Source organism: Nipponia nippon, unplaced genomic scaffold, assembly GCF_047370975.1.
Source record: "Nipponia nippon isolate SJK-2023a ecotype South Korea unplaced genomic scaffold, ASM4737097v1 scaffold_1, whole genome shotgun sequence".
Classification (NCBI taxonomy): domain Eukaryota; kingdom Metazoa; phylum Chordata; class Aves; order Pelecaniformes; family Threskiornithidae; genus Nipponia; species Nipponia nippon.
The window spans coordinates 152,738,497-152,755,125 of record NW_028262290.1 but is presented as its reverse complement, the minus strand read 5'-3'; the positions used below and the strand labels follow the sequence as shown (position 1 = coordinate 152,755,125).

Below are 16,629 nucleotides of genomic sequence, written 5' to 3'. Positions count from 1 at the left end.
ACTAAGATTTTAATTACATATACAACTAACTGATCCCATTCACATTCGAGACTGAAGAAAATTAAGACGTGGCTTCTCATGGCTCTTCTCCAGCTTCCAACTCATGATTCCAGCTTTATCGAAGGACATACGCTTTACCCATGACAAGAGCTTTATTGAAGAAGCTTTATTATCCCTCCCTACTTGTTCCAGCACCATAAAACCCAGGCAAAGCTACAGGGGAAGGAGAAGGGAGGAGGGAGTTCACCGATTCTATTTGTTGACAATCCGTTTTGTCAGTGATTCACTGTAAGATGCTTATGTCTTATACTGACGTAAAACTCCCCTCCTTTTCTTTTCCATAAAAGGCCTTTTAAAAGAGTCGATTGGTTGCTCTGTAATTTTATTCCAGAGTTCTTACATGAAAACAGACATACTGAGTGCTAGGAAAACAATATGTTGGAGCTACCCCATTAGTAGAATTTTAATTTTTTTTTTTTTAACAGCCATGTAGCAGAAAATATTTTTTCTTAGTTGAAAGTAAATATATTTTACTAACTTTGTATGAGCGTTACAGCTTTTACCTGGCTGCATTAGAAGTTTTGACATCATAAATGCTTTTCAAATTTGATTTTTTTCTATAGATACATATTTAAGGAATGAAGAGATACTGTGTAGCACGGACATTTAAAGGACACAGTTCTCAATGAACACAAAAGCCCACATTTATGAATGAATTTAATTTGACTGAAAGCTATTCAACAAAATGAATTAGTCCTAAAATTTAATTTTTAATTATGCCCCTAGGAACACACTTGCAGCTCCAGTTCACTTTATGAAAGCTGATGCAAGAATCTATGTGCAGAGGTCTGCTTGGTGCCCATATGGTTGCTTTTGTAACAAAATGTCAAATTAAATTTAGGAAAATATTTACTATTTAGAAATCTCTATCAGAAACTGAACGTCTTTCAGAGCTGTAATAGATAAACTCAGATCCAAGTTTCATTCTGCTTTTCATACGCTGGTTCAGCTAGCACTCAGTGTGCAGAAAAGAAGCTTATGAAGCTTTCCATCACCCTACCCTGGCCACCCTACTGATGCTGCAGATCTCCCATAGATGCGCTAATATTTTTAACAGGCTGGTGCATAATGTGACCCAGAAGAAATAAATGAGCTGGCCAAACTACATCCCTCATAGATTTACCTACAGGCAACAGTCATTTATCTGCAGAGACTGCCAGGATGGTGGCAAGAAATGATGTTGTACTACAAAGGCAATAATCCTGCAATCTCCCCACCCATAAATCTGTTAAATGTGCAGCCAGACAGGAGAGAAGAGGAGGCAAAGACTCCTCACCCAGAGGCCTCGTGTGCCAGAGTCCAGTTTCTCACCCCACATAACCCCTTTTCAAACCCTCTGACCCCTTGCAGCTTCCAACCCTTCCCACACTGGCAGCCTGGCCCCAGCCCTGCACAACTCCTCCCAGCCAGACCCAGCGCTGGCTCTTCCAGCCTGATGTGTCCCCTCTCCTCCCTACAGCTCTGCCCCCCGCTACGCAGCCCAAGTTTCTCCCAAACATCACCACCTTGCTCCCCCACAGCTTGCCTTTCTCTTTCCTCTTTCGCAAGGTTGCTGCTGGCCACCATGGCCCGCTGAAAACGCTTCTCAGCTGCTGCGGACAACTGAACCCATCTCTTCTTTCCGCGAGCAGTCTCAGTTCTGACGCAAAAAGGGACCCAAAACCCACCCAAAAGGCTGCACTTACAAAAATCTGCATGCAAAGGATTTTAGAGCAGAAGAGTATGAGATTCCAGGAGGGGAAAAAAACCTCAAAATGAAAAAACGTTTTCCAGTGTTCATCTGAATTATTTTTAAGTTGCTAATTAAAGAAACTTGAGGAAAAGCAAGACTATATTTCAGGCAGAAATAGATTATGAGGAATTAGGTGTCAGTCTGACTGCAAATCCCTTCTCCAATTCCCTCTTTTTTCCTTAAACAGAAAAATTAAGAACATGTTTTAGTGACCACCAACATTACAAACTCCATTGGACATGTTAGTCTGATTATATTTGTCTCTCATGTAAGTATCTCTGTAGCACAAATTTTGTCTTAATAAATGCTTGCATTTGAGTACACCAAGGTAACCATCGTACAAACAACTCAAGAGAGTATATCAGCAATCATAATAAACAAACAGCATAAAATGCCTGAGCATTTGTTCTCTCATTTTTTCCCCTTACTATACAAATTGTAAAGAACAATACTCTATAAATATCAATTTCATTTCTCTCCAAATGAAAAAAGGCACCAGTGAAACCTGAAATGATCACCTGAGACGCCACCCAAGGGTAAGCCCATGTGCACATCACAAAGCTCCCCACTGCTGCGTAATAAACTGCCTGTGCCCTTGTACTCAATAAGGAAATGAATCTGGAGGCAGTTAATTTCCTTTTCAAATAGAAAACTGGAAGGAAAGCTTAGCAAATGAGCATTTTCTCATGAACAGAAAAGAGCTCTTCAATTTCAGATAATTCTGAAATTCTGAATAAACAAGTACCCAAGTAAGTTTTGAGGACTCATCCAAAACAAGTAACCAGTTGAACACTGAAGCACAAGGATTTCAGCCGCTGGAATTTGAGATCCTTAATTGCTGCTTTCTGTTGCGATACGCAGTATTGGGCGTTTGACTCTGCAGGGACTTAAAATAAGAGTATTACCCTTTGCTCATCCTATTCACTGCCTCTGCAGCATGACTGGATTAAATAAATTTACTACTTCAAAAACTAAAACCTTTGAAGCTTGCTTACTAAAGGTTCAGAAATATTTATACATAAATACACATATGTAATGTAGGTTCTAGAAAAAAAAAATTACAAAACCCACCATTTGATGGTATACTTGAGGTTTGGTTGACTGACTGTGCTGTCATCCAGGAAAATAGTGGAGCAGGAACTGTACTTCCTTCTCAGCTGCCCAGGAGGATGCTATGAAAAACATGCAAAAGAACAATAGCAATTATGTAATACCAAAGCATTTTTCTGAGGAGATGTAAGAACTTAGAAAAAACAAATTTCTCTTGTCTCTCACAATGACGCACACAGTAATGTGATCATGTTTTGAAGCAGTTCAGAAAGTTCAGAAATAATTACCAGTGCAAAAATCACAGCTATCCCTGTCTGAGCCTTGCCTAATGCTTTCAAGTCCCAATCTCCCCTCCGTCCCCTCCTTCCCAAAAACCATGCAAAAATTTGTGTGCAGAATTACTCAAATACATACGTACATTTGGAAAGCAAAGATGAACAAGACCTATGTTTCTGTCCTCATTCCAAAAGAGTAAGTGGAAGAGTAAAAAAGAAATCATGTTAACAATGAAGACTGATTTAGAAACAGATACAAAACCGTGCTTGGAGAAAAGAGAATTAAAAAAAACCAACCAAACAAACAAACAAAACCCCAAACAAACCCTAACAGAATGAAGTAGGGGAAAGAGGTCTTTACAGTAGAACTATTAAAATATCTAAAAATTAATAGGGAAAATTCAGAAAAATTAATCCATCAAGAAAAGATTGTTATTAGACAGGAAGAAAATTGACTGAAGGATGTAAGAGAAAGTGGATATGCAAATAAAAAAGAAACATATCTCTTAATAGAAAAAAGTTTTCAACAGATTTCAATCCTACTTCTGCACTACCATAGGAAAACATTGGAAAGCTCAGCCACAAAATGACATTTGACAACACAACTTATTTCTGAAGATTTTTTGTTGAGAGGGCTTCCCCTTCAGCTGTTTAGAGCAGCCAGCAGTCCACCAGTCTAAAGAGAATAGTTTCATCATATCAGCTAATAGGTATCACAGTCATTAATGCTCTTTGATTTTATCCTTGCTTATTCTACCAACACAAGTGAATAACTTGACCAAGAAACTGCGTCAGGAAAGTTAAGACCAGTCAAATTACATGTTTAACTTACAACAGAATAGAATTAAAATTCACTTGGCACATCCACATGACAATTTTAATTTGCCTTACAATGAATGTTGTTTCCAGCGTTTCAGTGGAGAGACCAATGTCAATACCCTCAGTGGAATCCAGACATTTAGCAGCTCAGGGCAACTGAGTACACAGGCTAAGGTCCTGAGGCTCCTACCTCAATACATCTTCCCCTGCCTTATTTCCAAAACAGGTATTATTTCAAGTGCCAGCACTCCATCATCTCACTAAGATTTCATTTTCCATAGGCAGCAGACTTCTTAGCAGCACTCATTAGATACAGAACTGACAGACTCCTGGTAAAACCTATGTGCATCTGAGTCATCCTTCTGTTTTTTCCAGCTATGAGCAAAAGAACATTCAAAGTCTTCCATTAATTGAAGAAAATAATTTTCTGAAGCTGTTGCAATTGTAGAAACATTATGTTGAAATTATTTCAAAGTTCACCAAGAAATTCTATCAAGGTCCCACACTTGACCAATACATTTGTAGGCTGAACTGCTTTTCTTGGAATTGAAAAAGTTTACTGAAAAAATGAAAAATAATATCCCTTCTTAGAAATTCTCCAGGAGTTTGGAAAGGTACTTTGTAGTACTTTGGAAGCTCACAATTCATCCACCTTCCAAGCTATTACATGTTAAGCAAGGCAACAAACAGAAAATTTAGAAGCACTGGAAGCATTAATGCCGTAAAATGTACTAACTAGCATTGCTGTATACAGACAGAATGACTAGGGGACTGATGATTTATACCTTTTATTCTACCACAGCTTAGTTCAAATTCCTGGATTAGACTGTTGAGTACCTTCCGAAGGCATGATAAAGGCAAAGCAACTTAAAAACAACTGCAAATGAGACTGTTTAGTGGTTGAAAAAAGGGAGAGGTACAGACATTTCAGCATCATTTAAAAAAAAAAAAAAAAAGGCACATGGAAAGTTTTAACTCTACATTTGAAGTGTCAACATGTTTTAAAGGTTTAGATAAAATTTAAGATAAATGGACTGGATTCATTCAAGGCAAGCATGAGTAAAAAACAGAAAACAACTCTGTAGCAACACCACTATCAGATTTAAATTTTCTTATGTAAATAGCACTCCAACATTTGATACATGTCAATAATTAGAGCCATGCACCTTATTTCTGAAACTATCATCACAGAACTCTCCACGGTTTTCAGCCCACATCACACTTCGTTAGGCTTAGAACTTTTCACACTTCAGAAAAATATGTGGTGTCTCATGCCTCACTCTCTGTTCATAACAACTTGGCAGGAAGAGGTACCTCTCCCAGTCTGAAAAATGGTGCCAAGCGTAAACCTACTATCTTGGGTATATATACACATTTGTGCCATGTGAGTAACTAACCTATCGGTAGATCAACATTCCCAGCTTCTACTCTGACGTCCAATTGCAGCCATATGGTATGCTGGGAAACAGATTTGCTACCTTTTCCAAATTACTGGAAAACACCCTCAGTTTCCTATTCTAGCTTGACTAAGCTGGAAGACACCTCAAGTCCCACAGTTCAGTCAAACAGGCTTTTCTGAGCCTCCATAAAATGCTGCAGGTGAACCTTCTCCATCCTTGCAAAGGACAAAAAGGTTACTGAGCATCACCTCAGTATTCAGCACTGCCCTGTACAGGAACCCTTCTGTGTCCATTTCAATGGAGTAAGTCCACCCGAAACTGTACAAGAGCTTCATGCCTTCACATTTCAAAATTGTCACGTCTGACCACAAAAATCTTCCATTTAGACAAGTCAGAGAGGCTCTAAGCAAGAAAAATCAGAAGAGCTGAGAAAGAATATAGAGCCTTTGAAGAAATTAGCCAAACCCCCTGTCAGTAATGGGATCCTTCTCAGGTTCTGTCCCACCATTAAGGCTGACATGGGGGAAAGAAAGGACTGGCACAGCTCCTTTTGTAAATCTTCATATGCAAACATTACAGTGAGTAGAGGACGCATGTGGAGCCTTGGCAATCTCTGCTATTACAAATTAAAAGCACCTCATTGACATGAAGTGGGATTCACTTTAAATGTACTCTAACTTGCAGTAGTAATATTTTTGTACCCGAGCTGAGATTCAGTAGACGTCATGCTTCCCAACTTCAGCAAGACTTCTCACTTCATCTCATGTAAAATTCCCAAAGGGCAGAACAAGGAAAACATGGTAGGTAAAAACAACTTGGAAAACCATACTCTGGTTACCCATGGATCCCTTTCAAATTGGAAGGTTGAAGTAAGAGACATTCCACAGAGGTCTGGTCTACTCAATATAAAATATTGAGCGATAACTTTGATAACAGAATCAAGGTATTCTTTACTGCATTTGCAGCTAACATTAACTCGTGGAGGACTAAAAAAAAATTATTAGAAAACAAGGTTACAATCCAGAACAATCTTGACAAATCTGGGAGCTGGTCTGCACAAAAATATATCCCTGCAATCCACTAAGTACAGATGCAAGGCTGTACACTTAGAGAAGAACCATCTGCCTAAATACACTATGGCAAGTAACTGTCAAGGCTGTCATCAAAAGGATGTGCAGATCACATGACAACAAATTCACTCTTTTATAAAAAAGGAAATTATCATATAGGATTTATAAATAGAGTTATTGTGTATAAAACAGGATAGAGCACCCTTCCACTCTGCTCATCTGGAATATTATGCCCAGTTTTGACCACCATATTTCAAGAAAGATGAATTGATTTCAGATAGTGAAGACGAGAGAGCAGCAAGATTAATCAGAGGTTTGAAAAAATTGATTTAGAAGGAAAAACTGAAAGACTGGAGAGGTTTTCTCCAGGAACAAAGCAACAATATTGGCCTTCAGTCATGTTGAAGGGAGTTCCGAAGAAGGGAATGTTGTTCTCCATGACCATTGTGGATGGAATAAGAAAGAGCAGGCTTATATTGAACCAGGGAAAATTAAGATTGGACATGAAAGTATGAGAGGAGGTGATGGCAAAAAAACCCCATCCCAAACTGTCACCTTTTTCTAATGGCAGGGACAGCTTGAGTGACTTGAGCAGTGATAGAATCTCCATCACTGAAAGCTGTAAAGAAGAGGCAAAACAAACACATCAGGAATATCTTAGATGCTCTGAGGCAAGAAACTAGACTCAAAAACCTCTTGAGATTAATTCTGGAACAATTTTCTATCATTTAGTGATTTCTTTTGGTGGAGACGATTCGTAGCTCTTTACTGCAGAAGCAGTTGTTATTTTTCTCATTTCAACCAAAGAAGTTCATTAAGAAATGCTGGCAATGTAGGTTACAACAAATACACAATAGCTATTTTGTGGAGTTTCTTTCTTTACAGAAAAAGATTAACAACAGAAAAAAAAATGCTTTAGAACTTGCTAAGCTTTTATATGTGTTACAGAACAAGTTCTAAGAGATCAAGATTCAATTTAACACGAGGTGTTTCTAGCTCTTAAAAACAGCAGCTTTTCCCCCTTGCACAGGTAGTACTAAGGAAATATCATTGCTTTATTTTTCTCCCAGCTTCATCCTGAAACTTTCCAACTTTCTAAATCACATTTGTTTTAAGATGTTTGAACAACATGATTTACTTGAAGTTTACATAAAATACATCTTATCAGAAATAGAATGGCTTAGTTTGCCATCAAAATCATACAAGCTCTGCAGAGCTGCTTCTATGTACCTGCTATGAAAGGAATCACAACAAATTCCTAACTAATTCACAATGAGAATACACAAAATGACGAATTTCTCTCAGCCTTCATTTTAGCATCACTCAGAAATTAAACTTAAATTTGTGGGGAAAGGGGACGTGTTACTATTTCTTTTCTTAAAATAGTCATTTCAGGGTGTTTTTGGGTAGAAACTTCTAACGGCCGGGTGCATACTGACCAAAACTCACACTCAGAATTGACCAGGAGGGGTACCAGCCAGCTCTGTCCTGGAAGCTCATGGCACTTTGTGGCACTCTGCCCTGATGCTCAGCAGGATTTGTTCCTTTGGGCGCAACACTTCCCTAATGAAGCTACACGGCTTTTGTACCAAAGCTGGCCTTCAGCCAGTCAGCTTCCAGTTTGGCAGAGGAGCTTTAGCCTTTTTTGGTGTTCTCTTGCACTTGTCCATCAAAAGATAATTTGCAGCTTTTATCCTAAATAATGATAGTACTGTCTCTTCTTCCATCAAACCAAGTGTAAGTTATTACATGATTTTACAAGGTACTATTAAACAGTATTTCCCCCCATGGAAAAATTGAGGCCTGCTTGCACCCGTCTGTGGAGACATGCCCATTAGCTTCCAGGCAGTAGAGGCTGGCCAAAATGCTAATAGGCAAAACTGGCTTGTAAAAGTACACATGAAGCCAAATTACAACAGCAAGCAAAAATACCAGGACTGCTTCTGACTTAGAAAAGGGAGGTTCCTATCTTGGGGATCTTCTATGCTTCAGGACACGATTTAGTTCTGACAACATTTTTCACAGAAGAAACATGATTTTACAGGTGAACAAAGTGTTTCCAAAATCAAGCAAGCCATGCAACACAATTCTCTGCACGGCTCTGCAAAGCTCTGCATTTATTTTTGTCTTGCATAATTTGATACTACAGCACAACTGTCTACATTTAGTGGCTAGATAGGGGTATATTCACCTGAACAAAAGCTACAGAAAACTGCACCATTGTCTTCTTACCTTTCTCTACCAACATCTACAATTAAAAAAAAAAAAAATCCAGTCCAACTACTCTTAAGTAATACACATTGTACCTCATCAGTCTATGACATGATTCAACCTTGTCCTCAGTTGATTAGCCTCACCAATGTTTGATGATGTCCAAAACTGATGCCTTAGACTAGATCTGTACTTGCAAGTTTTTTGCTCTCAAAGCTTGTCCTTACTCACGTAAACTATAGAAAATTATGTCAGAGTACCACCGAGCTCTTGGGGGGCTCAGCGGCCACTCGTAAACTCCTCCGCAACGCGCACAGGCCCTACTTAGCCACTGATAAAGCACCATGTTTTACAAGCCTGAAAAGATTAAATATTTCTTTGAACACTAAAAGCAGCTCAAAGGCTTATATTTACATAGTGTATAATTGCTAGTGTTGTGCAATTTGACCAGAGGGACTTTACTAGGCTCCCAGCACAGCAAGTATTGTATAGCAACCTTGTAAAAGAATTCTCCTGTGTGCTCTCATTCCACCTTAAAAGTTAATTTTGTTCCTCCCCCTACAAAAGTTTGCCACTTCATATAACTTATTGCCTTGAGGCTGATAGGAGAGGTAAAATTCTTCACCCTAGAGGACAGGAAAAGAAGCTAGGGGCTGAAAGACATTAGAAAAAACATTTCAAACAGTAAGTTTAAGTAAGCCATTAAAGAAAACCTGTTGATTCTAACTTATTGGAAGCCTGAAAAGGCATCTTCAATAGCATCTGTTAGGAATGGCATCAGTATGAGGAATCTGCTAGATGGGCCAGATGGCCTATAAAGGCCCCCTCTAGACCTGGTTTTTTTTGTGATCTTGCAATGGAGAGGAGTAAAGACCAGATTAAGCAATCTCTAGGAGAGCTTCAAGAGCACCTGAGAAGCCTCTAATCTATCTTCCAGTTTATCTTGTTCTTCTGTTTGAGTAAGGAATGTTAATTAAAATATCTTAAGGAATTTGGACAGCAATTATAAACCTTTACAATAGCCAGCCTCAGGCACTTAACAAAAACAACAATTCACATTTATGTTGTGGTTTGCATTTTTCATGGATTAAAGCACATTTCAGACTGTTCCCATTTCAGCACGTACCATATTTACTCTTATAATCACTAGCTGAAAGTGTTTGATTACCAGTCACGTGCCTAGTAGTTTTACAAGAGGGAAGCAGAACAGCCTCTTTATCCACTCTGACAGGAAAATTTGGGGGCTATGCAGGAACAAATACCATACATCATTTCAACCACGCAAAAAGGCTCAGAGAAATCGCTTGTGCCACACCACATACAGCAAAAGACCCCTCTGTTCTCTGCTAGTCCCCATCAGCAGGACTGCCACCGGGAAGAAGCTTCCCCTGATGTGAATCACTACAAGGTCACTTACAGGGACCAGGGTTCTAACACGAATGATGCCCAGGGACTTCTCCCCAGGATGCTGAAAAAATTTTGGTCTATGCACAGATGTTACTTTTTCTACCTGGAATGATAAAAACAGGATTAGTCTGCTGGGATTTGAACATCCAGTTGCCAGGATAGCAGACTGGTAATCATGTCCAGATCCCTAAAAAAGACAATGCTGAAAGGAGGCTGTTGCTCCAAGGTTGATGAAGGGTCTACAGAATAATAAAAAAAAAAATCCTGAAGAGAGATATTACTTCCCTTTTCCACAGGATTTCTCTTCCTTCAGAAATATTCCAATATGCAAAAAATTCCCCTTATTTTTAGTGGATATGACTGTTCGTAAACACAGACTCAACTTTAAAAGTATATCTTGTCAAAAACAGAAGAAAGTACTTTGGCAAACAGAGCATTTTCATCTCGTCTGAAAGGGAAAATTTCTAGCAAAAACTCGATAGAGAAATCATAGAATCACAGAATCATATAATAGTTTGGGTTGGAAGGGACCTTTAAAGGTCATCTAGTCCAACCCCCCTGCAATAAGGAGGGACATCTTCAACTAGATCAGGTTGCTCAGAGCCCCGTCCAACCTGACCTTGAACATTTCCAGGGATGGGGCATCTACCACCTCTCTGGGCAGCCTGTTCCAGTATTTCACCACCCTCACTGTAAAATTTTTTTTCCTTATGTCTACTCTAAATCTACCCTCTCTTAGTTTAAAACCATTACCCCTTGTCCTATTGCAACAGTCCCTGCTAAAAAGTTTGTCCCCATCTTTCTTGTAAGCCCCCTTTAAGTATGGAAAGGCTGCAATAAGGTCTCCCTGGACCCTTCTTTTCTCCAGGCTGACCAACCCCAGCTCTCTCAGCCTGTCTTCATAAGAGAGATGTTCCATCCCTCTGATCATTTCTGTGGCCCTCCTCTGGACCTGCTCCAACAGGTCCATGTCTTTTCTGTGCCGAGGACCCCAGAGCTGGATGCAGTACTGCAGGTGGGGTCTCACCAGAGCGGAGTAGAGGGGCAGAATCACCTCCCTCGCCCTGCTGGCCATGCTGCTTTTGATGCAGCCCAGGATATGGTTGGCTTTCTGGGCTGCGAGTGCACATTGCCGGCTCACATCCAGCTTTTCATCCACCAGTACCCCCAAGTCCTTCTCGGCAGGGCTGCTCTCAGTGCCTTCATCCCCCAGCCTGTATTGATACCAGGGATTACCCCGACCCAGGTGCCAGACCTTGCACTTGGCCTTGTTGAACCTCATGAGGTTCACATGGGGCCAGTTCTCAAGCTTGCCCCGGTCCCTCTGGATGGCATCCTGTTCCTCAGGTGTGTCAGCCGCACCACTCAGCTGGGTGTCATCTGCAAACTTACTGAGAGTGCACTCAATCCCACTGTCTATGTCATTGATGAAGACATTATTTTTATAATTAACTTTTCCCTCTGCTGCCCTGCACTTTTCCCCTAAAAAAAAAAAAAAAAAATCACCCAGTACAAAGAACTAGCTACTGCAAACAATAAGAAAAAATTCACTCTTTCTACACCACCACCACCCCCCGCCAAAACCCACAAAACATGTCTTCCTGTTTGCTTTCCTTGTACAGGCAGAGATACTGATGCAATCTCTCCTCTCTGAAAAAGGAAACGCCTCTATCTCAGTCTGCATCTTTATCCCCCTCAGCAGCTTGACTAAGCAGATTAAAAGAAAAGACAAGTGCACACTGAAGCAGCATTAAAGCCATAACAAAAAACAACAACTGCCAGTTCAGCGGGAAAGGGAAGTACAGTCTGCTGCAACTGCTTAGAAATTAAAGCAGGCTGGAAGAAAGCAAACACGCCAGGTACACTGTAGGTAGGTATGCAAAGGATCCAGCACCATCCCTGTCGTCTGGCTCCCTGGGCTCTGTGGGAAGACTGAGAGATGACAGCTTCTCCATAGCACCCTGTCACCCCCGCTTCATTCCTTCCTCCTTGTCCTCCTCACCCCAAAAAAAGAACCGTTGCTGGCTGTTCCATCACACCTGCTGACAAGGTGAATCTGAAACTTGGCAACTGCCAGCCCTTGACAAAGTGCAATAAATCAAAGCAGGAACCCACTACTTGTATTTGGGGATGAAAGGAAACTATTCAGCCAATTAAAATACTCTACAAAAAAGAGCAAGCAAGAAAGGAAAAGAACAGTGGCGTTATCATACTGAGAAAGCACATTTTGAAATGGAAAAGAGTCAGTATTATTTCATTAAATTATTTTTTTCATACATAACATTTTGAAGCTGTATTTGTATAAACTACTATTCTCATCTATTACTACACAGAACTAGACAAGCAGTTAAAGAAGAAAAAGCACAACATTTCTTGATACTTCTCTTGCTAGCCAGCCACGCTGATCATTTGGGAGATGTTCAACTCTGCCTGCAAAATAACCAATAAGATACTGCACAGAAGGATAAAAATATTTTGTTGCTCATCTTGGTTATTTGTCACAAAAGGAGAATAAGTATAAAAGACATGTAAAAGAAAAAAAAAAAAAAAGAGATGACGTTATGGAAAAACCACAAAAGAGAAGCGTGCTGCGTTATGGTGAGAAGTTCTTGTAAAAGGAAGACAAAACAACACTCCAAAATTTATGTCCTCTGGCTTGTTTCCTCCAGAGCAGATGCGGGGACCCAGAACTTCACATCAACAAGGAAACAGATGACGAGCCATAGCTCCTGTTAGAAATGCACTTGGCACACACTGAAAAACGGTGGAAAACAACTGATCAACCAATAGGGTATATCATAAATTTGCTTATCATGTAAATATCACCCATCATTTGTCACATACAATTATTAAATCTATTTCCTCAAATTTCTTCAAACAAGGCGGTCTAGGAAAATTACGATGGTTCCCTGCAGTCTACAAACCTACACACGGTTCCCAGTTAAAGGCCACAGCAACCACTTCAAAAATGATCACCAGTTTGTGCGTCAGCTTTACCCGACCGAGTATTTAGGAGGTGCTGAATGAATACTCACAGGTGTGCTGAAGTCAACCATATGTCTCAGTAACAGCTTAAATATCACAGGCCACATTTGAAAATATAGCTTATCTATGAGTATTGGCTAAAAAACTTAACTGACTTGTAAGGACACACACAGAGAAAGCCATAGTAAGGACTTCAGCTTCATAAAGGTTATTTTTAGCTTTGTAATTCAGAAGTACTTTATAAGTACAAAGAAGTCAGACTTAAGGTAGCAGTAAACCACACTACTGGGGGAAGTTTACATTGCTGCAACCTTAACCAATGCTTTGAATGATACTTTAAAAAAAAAAAAAAAAAAATAGGAAATTAGGAAGAGGTTTAGCGCGTAGGGTATCAACTGCTTGAGCTGCTACATTGAGCTTCCAACAACACAACTCCTCAGTGATATGATCATCCTACCCTTTTCTGCAACAACTCCAGCATTGCCAAAAAATATTTTATACCAGAGTGTGCTTCCAGCAGCATTGTAATAGTCATCTTTGTGCAACCCACCAGATGAATCCATTTGCAGTCTGCCTAATGCAAAACACATCTTTCACATGACATGAAACAATTCAGGACACATGCGAATTTCATCCGTGACACAAGGTGGACACAGAAACTCAGTTCATTCCTTGCTTTGCAGTGTCTATATATTTTTTTTTTTTGCATTGAACCCTTCAAGGTTGCGGCTAAGAAGACTGCTGGAAGTTACTGAGCACACATATTAAGTTTACAGGAACCCAGTGCATTAACTTTACAAGTAATTTTACAACAATACAATTGCACTGCAAACCACCCTCACATGCACTGTAAACAACGGTCATGTTTTACAGGGGAATAGAAGGTGGGAAGCACTGAGAATATCTGCTAGCCTGGTGGGGCCAACTTTAAGACTTTTATAAGCCTCACAGTATTTCATGACTTTCTCAAAATCTTAACTCTTGGGAAACTGTGAAAATCTCAGCTTGCTTTTGAAGCTAGGCAGCAGTTTCAGAAACACTCAGCACAAACCATTTCTGCCAACAAATGAAGCAGTCCTGCTTCTCACCCCACTCGGCGGCTCATTCCTGCCTCCGTGCCTCCCTCCCTTTCTGCGGGTGCAAGCCCTGAAGTGAACCACATTTAGGAACAGATCCATTTGAGCTCTTAGTCGTGCTGAATCTACCTGCATTTGTGCCCCAACCCAGTTTACCTGGGGCTGCACAAATGTTCGCCCCAGCACAAAGGGATGCAGAGGCTATAAACCACATCTGCTTCTTTCAGCAGCTGTACCAGCTTAAAAATGATTCATGGAATTATGGCCTATATCTCCAGATAAAGAAACATTTCAGAACTTCTCCCCATTTCACCCTAAAGGCAAATACCATTTGGGAGACAATTAGTTCTTTCCCTCCTCAATTTTACTGAGGCGTGACTCCAGATATTTCAGCACGAGGCTTAACATACTGGGAACCGCACTGGTTCCAGGTGCTTCAGTAGTACAAACAATACCAACTGGGGCAAAGAGCCGGGTCCCGTACCCAAAGCAGGCTACAGGGGATTTGCTCTCAGCTTCACCAGGAATTTGATTCAAACAGAAGAGAACTGAAGTGAAAAATGCCCAGGGTACACAAGCGTATCAAACCCCCACCTCCACACTTGGCATGTACCCCATGTCAATCCACGTTTACACTGCATCAACACTGGTCAGGCACATCAGAACTTCTGTGTAAACATCAAATGCTGCACCTCTCTGCCAAATGCAGTTTAGAGCTTTGTAATAATTTTAAAAATCATACTAATGTGTGCAGCTCTTTGTCCCAGGTACCAGTCACCTACGTACACTGGTTGTGAGCACAGTACTGTCTCAAATCAACAGATCCATTCCACTAACTCAATAGCCAAGACCTATACTTCTGGCTCCTGATGCAGAACAGGCATTTGAAGCATCAGCACCCTCTCACCAATATGGAAAACACGTGTGATAACTCTTATTTACTGTATAATATAGACAACAAGGAGAAAGCTGCATAGCGAGGCATTTTCACTTACGTGGTTTATATAGAGACTCTTGCGTTTTTCTCTCACTGCAAAAACACAAAATATGATAGAAATATTACATGACTATTTTTCCCGATTAAGCTTCTTATATACCATTTATAATAAAAAGAACAGGAGGCTACCTATGTGCAACATTATAACTGCTTTTGCACTAACCAAGTATATTTATATATCAAACACAGAAGGAACATAGATCTGTATGCATAAAGGCATTTACGCTCACTAGTGTGGCGATGGATTAAAATTCTCATCCATTTTTTTGTACTTCACCAGGCGTTGGTCCGCATGGGAAAGTGAATATGCAGTAAGCTACAGTCCAAGTTAGCAATGGATTAGCCATCCTTCACCAGTTCTCTGTGTGGGTACTCCTGAGCCACCAGTGCCTTCGTGCAAGGCACCTTGCTGCAAAGCTGCCTATACTACCTTGCAGGTATGAAAGCACCTAAATAGCTATACCATGGAGTTAGCAAATTCTCATCATAGCTTACTGTGCACTAACTCCCATAGAGCAGCCTTGAAACCATATGCATTACATCACTGCCTTCTATAATGATCAGGGGCAAGCCTGAAACTATTATTCATGTCGGATATAACAATGAAAATATATTACTATGGTGAGTATGGACCAGTCACCACAAGCAAGGGTTGCAAGTCAAAGCCACAATTAGCCAAAATATTCAGAAAGTAAACAGCAACAACAATGGAGATAGATGTATAGAGTCTTAATTGTCAGGCAAATCCTTGTGACAGCTGATTAAATATACTCTATTTAATTTTTTAAAGCACTTTCCCAATTAACTCACCCCATAGAGAGCCTGTGGAGCTCTGTTCCAGTGAAAATACCACAGCATTTAGGATACAAGTCTGGAGGCAACTAACACATAAATCAAACTGCAGGATTAAAATAATAATGGTTTCATGCTGTAGGTGATTAAATGCACTTTGGTGCACCATGAATTGAAAGCTATGCAACCCAATGCACTTAGCAAAATAAGAGTGTTCATAATGGTGGGATAGCCTGTCCATTCCCTGTTGGATGAGAAGCCATTATTTGTGATTTTTTATAAGCAAGCAATCTCACATAAACAAGGCTGTATGTGTGCATACTGTGAAATAATTGTGTTTAATGCAGACATAAAATGAAAAGAAAATAAGAAAAAACTTTTAAAAATCCTTACATAATTTTCCTCCCAGGGAGCAGAAAGGAGAATCACACATGACAGATGTTAGCCATGTCACTTAGCACATGCTCAGATCCACAATTACGGACATTGTAAACACAATTAAACAGGAACAGCAGGAAAATTCTGACCGTCTAGTAAATAGTTAAACTGCTTGAAATCCTGCTAAAACACTGCACTACACTTAAGTTCCACACGCTGTATTTATCACCAGCAAGGGACATAAGTAATCTAAAGGGAAACGACAAAATGATGGTAGATACTCACTTCTAAGAATAGCCAAAGTATTTGTCTAGCATTGCATATTGCAATGGACAGGCAGTAAACAATTCTGATAAGCTGCATGTAAACCTAATAGA

The 16,629-nt window shown here is 40.0% G+C and overlaps 1 protein-coding gene across 2 annotated transcripts in view; it reads right to left on the bottom strand.

Annotated features, from left to right (window-relative positions):
• CCNY (cyclin Y) overlaps window positions 1–16,629 on the bottom strand; it is a 127,943-nt gene that overhangs the window by 32,010 nt on the left and 79,304 nt on the right. The window contains exons 3-4 of one of the 2 annotated variants that reach the window (XM_087778589.1): window positions 15,081–15,115; window positions 2,864–2,964 (exon numbers count right to left, since the gene is read on the bottom strand). In XM_087778589.1, coding sequence (XP_087634715.1) covers window positions 2,864–2,964; window positions 15,081–15,115 — 136 coding nt within the window. The remainder of the gene's footprint in view (window positions 1–2,863; window positions 2,965–15,080; window positions 15,116–16,629) is intronic. The other variant, XM_087778598.1, reaches the window with a different exon arrangement.